Raw genomic sequence first — 11,222 nt, 5'->3', positions numbered from 1 at the left:
TATATATATTTATATAAAAGGCTGATGATGTAGCTCAAAGGGCCTGGATTTAATCCTCAGTACCAAAAAATAATGATCATGATAATGATAATAATCAGCTCTAAGGATGGAAACCTGTGGCCAGGCATCAGGACACGCGTTCTATATACCTCAGTGATCCCTCATCACACTCGCTCGGTAAGAGCAAACGTCACCATTTCACAAAGCAGGAAACCGAGCCCTGGTACAGCTAAGGAGTAAGCTAAAGCCCCACCACCAGCTCTGCACAAACCCATCTGCCGGGCTTCAGAGCACATTAAACAGCACACGTTCCACCCCCTGGCTCCGCTGCCAGGAACCAGGCTCCAAATGTCCGTCTCCTTCCAAACTGATCATCCACTTGGCAGCTGGTTTTGCCAGGGCCTAACACAATGCCTGAGACCCAGCAGGTGCTCAGAAATGCTGTTACATGACTGAGTCCTGGAGGTCCCCTCCCAGTCACGTGGGCAGGAAAACGCGGAGAGGTCACCCCTGCGATGGAATTCAAGGAGGCAGGCAAGGCCCTGCCCTCCTGGGAGCCTTGTGAGGACGCAGACAGGAAATGCCACACATCCAGGTGTACAAGTCCGGGCCACCAAGGCGCATGTGAGAGGATCAGCTCTGGGTCACGCTCAGCCCGCTCCCCCCGCAGGTTCCCCGCCTGTGTCCTCACCAGGAATTTCCGCCTCTGCTTCCAGTGGCTGCCCTGGGCATTGGTGCTGCGATGGGCCTCCGTGGCCACGTGGATCAGGTCCCACTCCTCAGGAGTGGGCTCCGGCCGCTGCTGCAGGGACCGGATCATCTCCTCCTTGCGCCGCCGCTCCCGGTTCTGCTCGATCAGCTTGCGCTTGGCCACACGCTTTGAGTCATCGAGAACCACTGTGGGCAGACAGACACGAGGCCCCTTGCATGGCACACTCCCTCCCGCTCCACAGCGCACTTCCTGGGTGGGGAAACCCAGGGCCAGGGAGGGCCAGGGAGGCCGAGTCTTCCCACGTGTGGGGTATGACCCAGACCACGATCAACCACTGAGGCCGCGTCAACTCCGACTGGGCTACCCTGGAGGAATCCCATGTCCCCATGGGTCAGTGACAGGTTACTAGATGATCTGCCAGCAGATCCCTAGCCTTCACCCAGAACTGAGTACCCATTCTGTGGCGGGGAACACTTAGAGGGTGGCCCTCAGATGCGGAAGGCGGTGGGCACTGAGGCCCTGGCAGGCCTATAGAGGAATCCTGTTTCCTGCCCCCTGGCAACGAGGCAGGAGGGACAAAGACCTTGGCCACTCTGCCACCAGCCTGAGTTGAACTGGACCCTCACTCCACCCCAAGGGCGCTCTGGAAGGGAGCTGCCAGCCCTGAGCTGCCCGCCTCCCTGGGCCGGGGCCCCTTACGGTCCATGGCCATGCCCACAGCGATGCACTTCTTGAAGCGGCACAGCTGGCACTGGTTGCGGGTGATTTTGTCGATGACACAGCAGCTGTCATATTTGCAGGAATAGGTGGGATGGAGGTTCTTCTGGATCGTACGGCGAAAGAAGCCCTGGGATGGAGGAGATGGCGCAGGCTCTTATCCTGCCTTCCCTTGCGGAAGCAATCCCGAAGTTCACAGGGGTGGTGAGGAGGGGAAGGGGTGAGGGAGGTGCCCTCCTTCGATGCAGGAGCCAGGGAAGTAAAGAACAGGAGGAACGCACTCCCCCAACCCCGAGGGTGGGGTCATCAGGGGCATTGGGGCTGGGGTGGCAGGAGGTGCTTCAAGTCTTGAAGGGACAGCAGCTTTGGAAGCCCAACTCCTACCTTATTTCCCACCTGGAGTTCTCATTTGGGTTAAATGAGTCTAAACCCAACACCAACCTCAAAACCATTTTCATCTACAGTATACTGCGTGGTGCTCATGCAGGTAGAGCTTATGAAATAAGGGGATCAGAGGTCAAGAAAAGGGGCTGGGGATAGAGCTCCGCAGCACAGCGCCTGCCTGGCAAGCGCAAGGTCCTGAGCTCAATTTCCGGTACCAAAAAAAAAAAAAAAAGACATTGCGGATAAACTCTAGGACCTTGAAGTAAAAACAGAAATTTTCAATGCTGTGTATCTGGATTAGTCTTGGCTTTCAAGGATGACCCTCAAAAGTCAAGACTGGCAGCAGTACGAAGAGTTAAGATTTATTGGAAATTCACTAAGGGGCCGGGGATATAGCTCAGTGGCATAAGCGCCTGCCTGGCAAGCTTAAGGTCTTGAGTTTGATTCCTGGTACCACAAGAAAAAAAAAAAGAAAAACGAAAAAAGAAAATTCACTAAGTAAAGATAGGATTTTTGTTTGCCTGTTTGAGACAAGGCCTTGGTATGTAGTCCAGCCTAGCTTTGAACCCAGACTGGCCTTGAAGTCGTGGCGATCCTCCTACCTCACCCTCCCAAGTGCTGTGGTTACAGGCGTGTGGCCGGTTGCACCTTTCACTCCTAATACACCGCCTGGCTGCCTAACAGTGGACATTTATCAAGTTCTTCTCATGTGCCTGGCACATCTTAAACATTTCACGTAAATTTTTGACTTCTGCCAAAAAGTATATAAGACAGGTAGTATGATTATCCCCATTTTACAGATGAAGAAACTAAGGCTCCGAGAGGGTTGGCAAATCCACCTGTGAGTGGTAGTGCGGGGAGTAGGAATGAATGAATGCATGCATGTATGCACAAGGGAAGAAAGCTGATGACGCAACAGGGAGAGTGAGGGACGGGGAGTGAGGGGAGCAGGCAGGGCGGGGTGGCCGTACCTTGCACCCCTCACAAGTGATACAGCGGTAGTGATAACCGGTGGCCTTGTCCCCACACACGACACACTGCTCGTCTTTGTCCAGGTAGCTAGGGATATACCCTGGAGGAGGAAAGGGAGGAGACAGTGGGCATGGCGTGTGGAGCCCCAACCTTTCCTTTCGTAGCCCAGCCTCCCTGAAGGGTTCCGTGCCAGGTAAAAGGTGGACCTGTGGAGACTGCCCATTCAAGCCTTCTCTTTCTCTCTCCCTCCCTCTCTTCTCTTCATTTTTGCGGTGCTGAGAATCAAACTCAGGGCTTACGCATGCGAGGCAGACGCTCTTACCGCTAAGCTATATCCCCTGCTCATTTCGTTTTCCAGTTTGGAGACAGGGTCTCATTCTGTTGCCCAGGCTGGCCTCAAACTCCTGCGCTGACATGATTCCCCCTGCCTCAGCCTCCTAGTCCCTAACTGGGACTACAGGCCTGTAGCACTGTACCCGGCCACGTTAAGGGGAGGAGTGCGGTGAGGAGAGCAACACAGATTGCAGCAGCTGCTCTCAGGAGGATCCAGGCCCAAATTCTCCAGCCGAGGCCCTGATTCTGGTGGGGCCTGCGGGGACGTGGCTATAGGAGAAGGACCTCTGCGCTCCTAAAGGCGGGGGCACGTCCCACAAGACGGCTCCTCACCCCAGACGACCTCCCTCACCCTCTGGGAGCTCTCCCTGAGGACCCAGGAGTGCTGGACCGAGCCCAGGACCGAAAGAGGCGTGGCGTGCAGGGTGCAGGGAGCCAGCTCACCTGACATGCTGGTTTTCAGGGAACATTGGCCGTTCTTTCTTTTTCGCTTTCCATCTGGTGACCTGGCACTGGACAGGGACGAAGTGGGCAGAGTCTCAGAGCATTCCGGGGGAACCCCCTTTTTACCCAAGAGGCTCATGAAGTCCCCCAGGCCCCGCACCTCCACCTTCTGTCCTCGGTCTACCTCCCACCCCACGGCAGCTGACAAAGCTTAGAAAGGGTTGGCTATCTGGTAGCTGCAGGGAAAGATAAGGGGCTTGGCTGGGCCAAAGCAGGTCCTAGGGCCCCACCACACACACACACACACACACACACACACACGCACATTGCTCTATGGTCTGCACACACACATACACACTGCAGACTTCAAGCACCCGCAACCCACAGCACAGCCACATATTTAAGACTTCATAGATGATAAATATGCCGACAGAACCCTCAGAATATTCTCCAAGCTGTGCAACCTTTAGAATACACACGCATATATGCAACACACACCCACGCATGAATAACGACGCAGGCTCCGGTATAAACCCAAGTATGGTAATAAGTCCCGGGATCTATATCTCTGCAACTTCTCGGCACTCGAGTGTGATACATGACCCCCAGGATAGGCCGTGTGTTACAAGCCCGCGCACAGGCACCCAGCGATCTCCCCTCCCCCAGCGTGAACGTGTTGGTGTTTTCCAGGCCACGCCCACATGCTAAATAACCCATAGCCATGGAAAATACTGGATCATCCCGCCGCTCACAGCCTTCCTTTAGCAGAGCCGCAAACCAAAGTGCACTTGTGCCTGGTGACACCGTGCACTGGAGTCGGCGCCAGGACAAGGACCCTGAGCCCCTCCATGCAGGGTATTATGAGCCACCCGCAGTCCCGGCACATACATGTTGCCAGGTTCTGCACATACATGTTACATAACCTCAGCACACGCAGGTTACATAAGCCCTCTGCACGCATGCAAGGATTGTATAACCTTCCACACCCACCCTGCGCGTGGCATGTCCCAGGGTCCCTCCTCTTGGAGCCGGATGCAGCTCCCAACACACTGACACAGTGACCTTGGCCAGGGTCACAGTCGCAGACAGCCCTGTGCTCCACGCCCCTGGGGATCGCCCTCCTCTGGTTCCCAGGAGGCTGCAGGGTCAGCCTCCCTCCCGCCTTCCGGAGGGCGCGCGCAGGGCACCTCGCCCACCTAGGCCCCGCGGAGCTGTCCTCTTCCACAACTACCCGCCTCCCGGCCTCTGGGCGCAGTTCCAGGGACAGCCACGAGGTGGCGCATGGTGGGGGAGGGGAGCGGTGGGGGAGGGGCCGCGGTCCGGGGCACTGGGAACCTGCCTTCCCGCCTTTAAAGGCAGACTCTCCCGGACCCAGAGACGTCTGGGCAGGAAAGTACAGGGGATGCAAGTGACAGCTCTACACTGGCAGCCCAGACGTCTTCTTCTATACTGGGCAGAGGGCTTGGGGGAGGGGCGTTACCCCAGTGCCCTGTGTACACAACCCGCGGAGCCCCATCACTTCCTCTGCCCCTCGGGGAACCAGGCTTGGGCCCCAGGCCTTGGCGTGGCCTCCGGCCTCCTGGCTCCGACTCCGATCTCCTTGGCAACCGGGAGCCACACTGCTCCCCAGAGCACCCCCACCCCCACCCTCTCCCTGGCCATAGGCACAGGCTGTACCCAGCTCCTGGGACACCACGCCAACTGGGACAGAGCTCTGTGCCACTTGGAGCTGATGGGAGAGACAGAGACCCTCTGGGCAGCTCAAGGACAGGGCAGGTCAGAAGTGACCGAGCCCAGCCGGTGAGCAGGGCTGCGGCCTCACACACGTGGAAGCAAAGCCTTCACGTTGGGCTGTGCTCCCATTTCCTGGGAGGAGCCCCACAGCCGCGCCGCCCTGCAGCCTGCACAAGGAAGAGCTTGTGGGGCTCCCACGAGACTCCAAGTGGAAGCGTGGGCCGTGACCAACGGTTACGGGTGCCTGGGCCCTGAAATGTCAACTTCCGTGCACCACAGCTGTGGACAGCGCCCCTCTGTGGTCAGATGGGGCCGGGCTGCGGGGAGGGCAAGATCACACAGGCTCAGGTGAGAGCAACAGCGACCGTGAGGACAGAGGCACCGAGCCCTCCAAGCACGGCCAAGGCTGGGGCCGCGTGGCTGCTGCCCCCTGCAAGAGGGCATCTCCCAATCCAGGCGCCTCGTTCCCTGGGACATCAGGACAGGTCCCCCTGCCTGCAGGCCTCACACCCATCGCCAGAGGTGTTTGAGGGAGCCCAGCTCTCTCCTGCCCAGGCAGGGGACTGTGCCTGCTGCCCACAGTTGGCACAGCGGGGTGCTTGACCCACATATTACCTGTTCTCCTCTGGGTCTGACCCACACTCCACCTTGCTTGGCTTCTGTTCCATTCACTTCAATTCCATCCAGGATGCCCTCCAGCACGCCAAGAGACTGGGGTAGGCACGCCGGCCCCCCCGCACGCCCACAAGCCACCCACCCCCCACCACCCAGGCCTTAGGGCCCAGCACCCATGGCACCCGCCCAGCACTCGGCCTTTCACACCATGCCCTGCGCCCCAAGGGGGGCGGGCGGTGGGAGGGGCCAAGGGGTGGCAGGTGGGGGAGCTGGGGGCAGGCTGGGTTTGTGGGCTGGGGAGTCTCTTCGGAGTCTTGTCCTGCACGGAGATCCCTGTGGAGAGAAGACAGAGGCCAGAGTGAGCAAGTGCCATGGGGCCAGTGGGTAGAATTCCTCTGACGGCAGCACCGGGGGCTGTAACAAGATGGGCATACAGGGCAAGCACAGGGAGAGGACAAGAATAACCTTAGAGGGCAGGGGCAGCAGGCAAGACTGAGGAGCACATCCCAAGCCCCACACACGGGGAGGGCTGGCGGGAAGGAAGGAGGCCCTCCGCGGCGCAGGTAACCACGTTCAAATGCCTTTCCCTCAGTGAGTGTCAGACGTGGGCCCTTGTGACCACCACCCACTCAAGTTTCCTAAGGTTCGTCAGGACGACAGAGGCGAGAGCGGACCAGAGACGAGAAGATGCCGGGATGGGCACAGGGGTTTCTGTGCAGGCTGGGGGGGGCACAGGGGTAGCCCACAGGGATCGTAAATGCCCACCTTGGCACCTTGATGGAGAGAGACCCTGAAAGGCAGGACTGATCCTCAGACTCTGGCTGAGACCCCAATGCCACTGCCCAGTTTGAGGACCGGACGTCTCAGCTGGCTTAGCTGAGCTGTCAGCCACCAGGACAGCAAGGGAAAGGGCAAAGGAAACTAAAAGACGTCGAATGAGCAGGTGAGCCTTCCAAGTGGGCATCAGAACCCGACACTGGGCAGCAGAAAGCATGAACCTTCCCTTAGGTTCACACAGGTAGGAAGCAGGTGGCACAGGGACTGCGCCTGTCTCACAGCCTCGCTCTAACCTTCTGCCACCTGAAGCCAGCACCATCCTTGTTCTGCTACAAGGCCAGGACAGTGCCAGCCTACGCCGGCCACCCTAACGCGCTGCTCTCAGGCCCTGCAGACCTGCGCTTTGTCTCCGGGCACGCAGGCAGGTGCGGCAGATGGGCGGAGACAAAGGGTGCCGGTCCCCACGTTCAACCTTACCACGTGGGCCCTGTACCAGAGGCCTCGCCCAGGGCCCCCGGCCCTACCCCTAGGAGCTGATAAGGGGCCAGGGTAAGAGGAGGGGGCAGAGATAAGCCAGGGCATAGGGCAGCCCCCGGGGTGGGGAGTGTGGGAGGAGCAGGGAAAAGTGGCCCATTTTGTCTCCAACACCCCTCCAGGCGAGAACTGGGCACTGGGGGCCGGACAGGAGACTTGGGGGGGGGGCGCTAAGCAGGGAGCCTTAGCCCAGGGAGCCGTCAAGAAAGTAGGTCAAGTTTTTCTTGGCTTATGGAGAAATTCCTGTTATAAATTTATAATGGCGTAGCCAGCCCTAAGGGGTGGAGGTGGGACAGGAGGAGTGGGTGGGGTTGCCCGGGCCTGGGCACTGGGGCTTGAGGCTCACAGCCAGGACAGAGAGGGGCAGGGGTGAGAGCAGCGGGGCTGGGCTGGACAATAGAGGCTGCTCTGTTCCTCCTTCTCTCTGGGCCCAGGAGGCTGCACTTGGTCACCCGTCTGTGTCTGGGGCTCACTCTTTCTCTCTCTCTCTCTCTCTCTCTCTCTGGGTCTGGGTGTCTCCCTGCCCCCCTAAGCTGTGCCTCGGTGCTTGGCACACCCTGGCTGCGGTGCTGCCCCCGCCTGTCTCCTGCCTGCCTGGCACACTGCCACCACTTGTTTACAGAAGCTGGAAAAATCCACTCGCCAGCCAGAGGCCCAAGCGCCCCCTGGGAGGGGAGGAGGCAGGCCCAGGAGTGGGCACAAGGAGAGGGGCACCCCTGGGGAGTGGGCCCTGGGGGCAGCAAACAGGGCCAGAGTGGGTAGGCTTGGGCATCAGCGGCTGTGGGCCAGGCTGGGCAGGGAACCCTGGCGGGAGCCGCATGGCACAGGCAGTTCCCCGCCCCAGGCCATAGCTTTGGAGGACCCCCCCCCATTGCTACCAGTTGCTACAGGGCAGACCTGGGGCCGTGCCAACCTAAGCCACCCTATTTGTTTCCCCTTCCCTCTCCCTGGCCCAGCCTTAACTCCAAATGCGTCTGCACACTGCCAAAGGCTTGCACGTGCCCGCTGGTGGGAGGGCAGGGTCCTTCTCAGTCCCACCTCTGTGCAGAGCTAAACGGCGCTCTAGCGCCAGTTGGTGCAGTCCAGGCCATGGCTAGGCCCCTGGCAGTAGGCAGAGGAACAAGGTGCAGACCTCATTGCCCGGGGCACCCTTGCCTGGCACCTAGCAAGAGTCCAGAACCACTGAGGACTCCTTGAAGTCTCTCTAGGGACATCGGGGCCTCTAAGGCAACATAGAGCCCAGGCAGAGGGCTCAGCACATGGGGCAGCGCCAACCACACGCCCCTGCATTACCTGCGGGCAGTGTCATGGGGGGGAGGGGCAGGGCCACCCACCCTACAGGGCAGCCTCCCTCCCCTCCTCTGGGAGTCTAGCTTAATATTCCTGAGCTCCTCTGGCACACCCCTGGCAGGGGGAGGCCTGGGCCTAAGGAGGCAGCGGGTGCGGAGCTCTGGGGCTCTGAGACTCATCTGGATGACAGGGACAGTAAGACCCACCTGTCTGCTGGCCTGGCCACCCACTCCCTCTCTGTCAGATAAGCGCCGCCAGAGCCGCCGGGTGGCAGCGTGGGCAAGGTGCCCGCAGAGGGGGAAGCATTTCATTAAGCTTAAGTGCTTCTGCAATGGGGGGGGACAGGGACGAGGAACGATGTGGCATCCATGGGCACCATGCCAGGTTCACACTGCCGTCTGTCCCGCTCTGCAGTCCTGCGGATCCAGGGGACACCCCCGAGAACCTGGGGCCACCAGCAGGCAGTCTCTGCCCCCAGGATCCAGCCACAAGGACGGTACCTAATACTGCACTTGGCTTTGGGCCCACCGTTGGGGGTGCTGAACTTTGCCCTTAATGCTCTGAAGAAAGCCCAGCCCTCCTCCGTGTCAACTCCAGACAGGGCCGCCGTGAGGGGTTGGAGGGGGAGGACGACAGGGCAAAAGGGGTGACGGAGGGAAAGATGGGGAGGGAAAGAACAAAGAGATGGGGTAGGGATGGGGGCAGAACTAGGGATGCCAACCAAGCAGAGGAAAAGGAAGGAAGGAGAAGTGGGCAGGGGACAGGGGGAAGGAGAGGCCCCAGGAGGGGAGACAAAGGGAGAAAGGTAACAAAGAGCGATGGGGGGGTGCTTCATGCCCTGCCGAAGTCCCACCCCATGGAGGCTGGGGGAGGGGAGCGGGACTGGTTTCCACGGAGACAGCTGGTTCTTGGTGGCCTGGCATGTGGGCTATTAATAGTGCTGTGGGTAGGTTCACACCTCCCTCTCCCCTTCCCCTCTCTGCCTGCTGCTAGGGTGGGGGGAGATCCCTCCCCAGCCCACCCACTCCCAGTCACCTGGCACCCGTGCCCCACTCCACACCCCGGGAGCCAAGAAGGGCCATTCCACAGGGCCAGGGCAGCCACCGTAGCCCAGACACACACAGGCATGCATGGGCAAACAGGCATCTGTGTGCAGACGCTGCCCCTGCGCCAACGTGGGCGCCCATGGGCAGCCACCAACCCAGCAGTCCCCGGGAGTCTACGGCTGTCACAAAGCTGCGGCAGCCACCCATGCCCTGTGTTGTGGAGGGGCAGAGACCTCCTGGGGCTGGGCCCCCAGTCTCCTCCCCGCCCTCTCCCCACTTCTGCTCTCTGGTAGGGTTGGGCATGGCCGCCCCACCCAACTGTCTGTTACCCCCGTGCCAGGAAAGACAGGCGTGAAGGCGGGAAGGCAGGTACCGTCTGGCAGGTATGATGGAAAGGAGTGCACACAGACTTGGGGCACAGCGTGGCAGGCGTGGGAGCGAGGAGGGGGAGGCAGCCCCCTCGGTGGGCTTTTGCTGGGCACCAGCTGATGGGATTTTGGAGCACAAGGGTCTTTTATTTCTGGCACCAGGAATTGAACTCAGGCCCTTGTGCTTGCCAGGCAGGCACTGGGCTGCTGAGCTATATATCCCTGGCCCTGGAGCACAAGGGTCTTGATCCAGGAGTCTGATCTCCTAGCTGCTGAGAGACCTGAGGGGCTAGGGAATGCAATTTGGGATTTGGGGGTGTCCAAAGGGAAGACTGGCAACTCAAACAAAGGATCCTGCCCCCCCCCCCCCAGAATATAACAGGAAACTCTCCCCCTACAGGTCAGGGACAGAAAGCCATAAACAGCAGCCCTGCCTTGGGCCAGATGCCCAGTACTAACATCAAAGCTCCTCTTCCCACCGGCTCCCCAGAACCTCACCCACCTGCATCTCCCCCAGCCCCAGCCAGGCATCAAGGGGGCGCCCACGTCTAGGGGAGTCACCTCCCTGGCTACATCCAACCCCCATGCCCACTGACGGCTGTGGCCACACCCATGCCCTCTTCTCTGCAGCCCAGGGAACTTCAGGCTCTCTGCCCCAAATGCCCCCATGGGAGGCTGGATAGCCGGGTACGGTGGCGAATGTTCAGAATCCCATCATTTTGGAAACTGAGGCAAGAGGATCACCACGAGTTTAAGGCCAGCCTCAGCTACATAGTGAGACCTCGCGTCTCAAAAAGCAAACATATAAAATAATAATAATAATGATGATAATGATGATGACGATGATGGAGGCAGGAGATCCAAATAGCCAAGAAGGACGAATGAGGCGCTTAGGAGCACCCCCAAGCTGGGCTCAGCACATTCCCCTCCCCCCCAAGCAGCCAGCCAGCGGGTAATTGGAGCTGGGAGCTGGGGCAGCTGAGTGCTGGAGGCATGAATGTCACGGGGCCAAGGCGCTTGCTGCAGACGGCATCAAGGCACAGGGCTTGGGGTACTCCCTGTGCACCCCCTCTTCCTAGGCGGAAGCTGTTTATCACCCCTGGAGGGTGGCCTGCAGGGGAAAGAGTGGCGGGTGGGGAAAGAAAAGCAGGATGTTCTCCCAGGGAAGCGGGATCGCGCCCCCACCCAGGCAGAACTGGCAGAGGCAGAGGGAGGGAGAGAGAGAGAAGGTAGAGGAAGAGAGACGGAGGGAGGGGGGAGGAAAGGAGGAAGGAGGGACTGAGCTTGAGAAAAAGC

The 11,222-nt window shown here is 59.7% G+C and overlaps 1 protein-coding gene across 1 annotated transcript in view; it reads right to left on the bottom strand.

The window, feature by feature from the left end:
* Thra (thyroid hormone receptor, alpha) overlaps positions 1–6,244 on the bottom strand; it is an 11,800-nt gene extending 5,556 nt beyond the window's left edge. The window contains exons 1-5 of the mRNA XM_005394347.2: positions 5,912–6,244; positions 3,563–3,630; positions 2,785–2,885; positions 1,412–1,559; positions 692–897 (exon numbers count right to left, since the gene is read on the bottom strand). Of these exons, the coding sequence (XP_005394404.1) occupies positions 692–897; positions 1,412–1,559; positions 2,785–2,885; positions 3,563–3,630; positions 5,912–5,964 (576 nt within the window). The 5' untranslated portion in view covers positions 5,965–6,244. The remainder of the gene's footprint in view (positions 1–691; positions 898–1,411; positions 1,560–2,784; positions 2,886–3,562; positions 3,631–5,911) is intronic.
* Between the last annotated feature and the right edge of the window lie 4,978 nt (positions 6,245–11,222).

Source organism: Chinchilla lanigera, unplaced genomic scaffold (assembly GCF_000276665.1).
Source record: "Chinchilla lanigera isolate Chin_1 unplaced genomic scaffold, ChiLan1.0 scaffold00050, whole genome shotgun sequence".
NCBI lineage: Eukaryota > Metazoa > Chordata > Mammalia > Rodentia > Chinchillidae > Chinchilla > Chinchilla lanigera.
The sequence above is the reverse complement of the archived record's forward strand: the minus strand, read 5'-3'. Positions and strand labels throughout refer to the sequence as shown.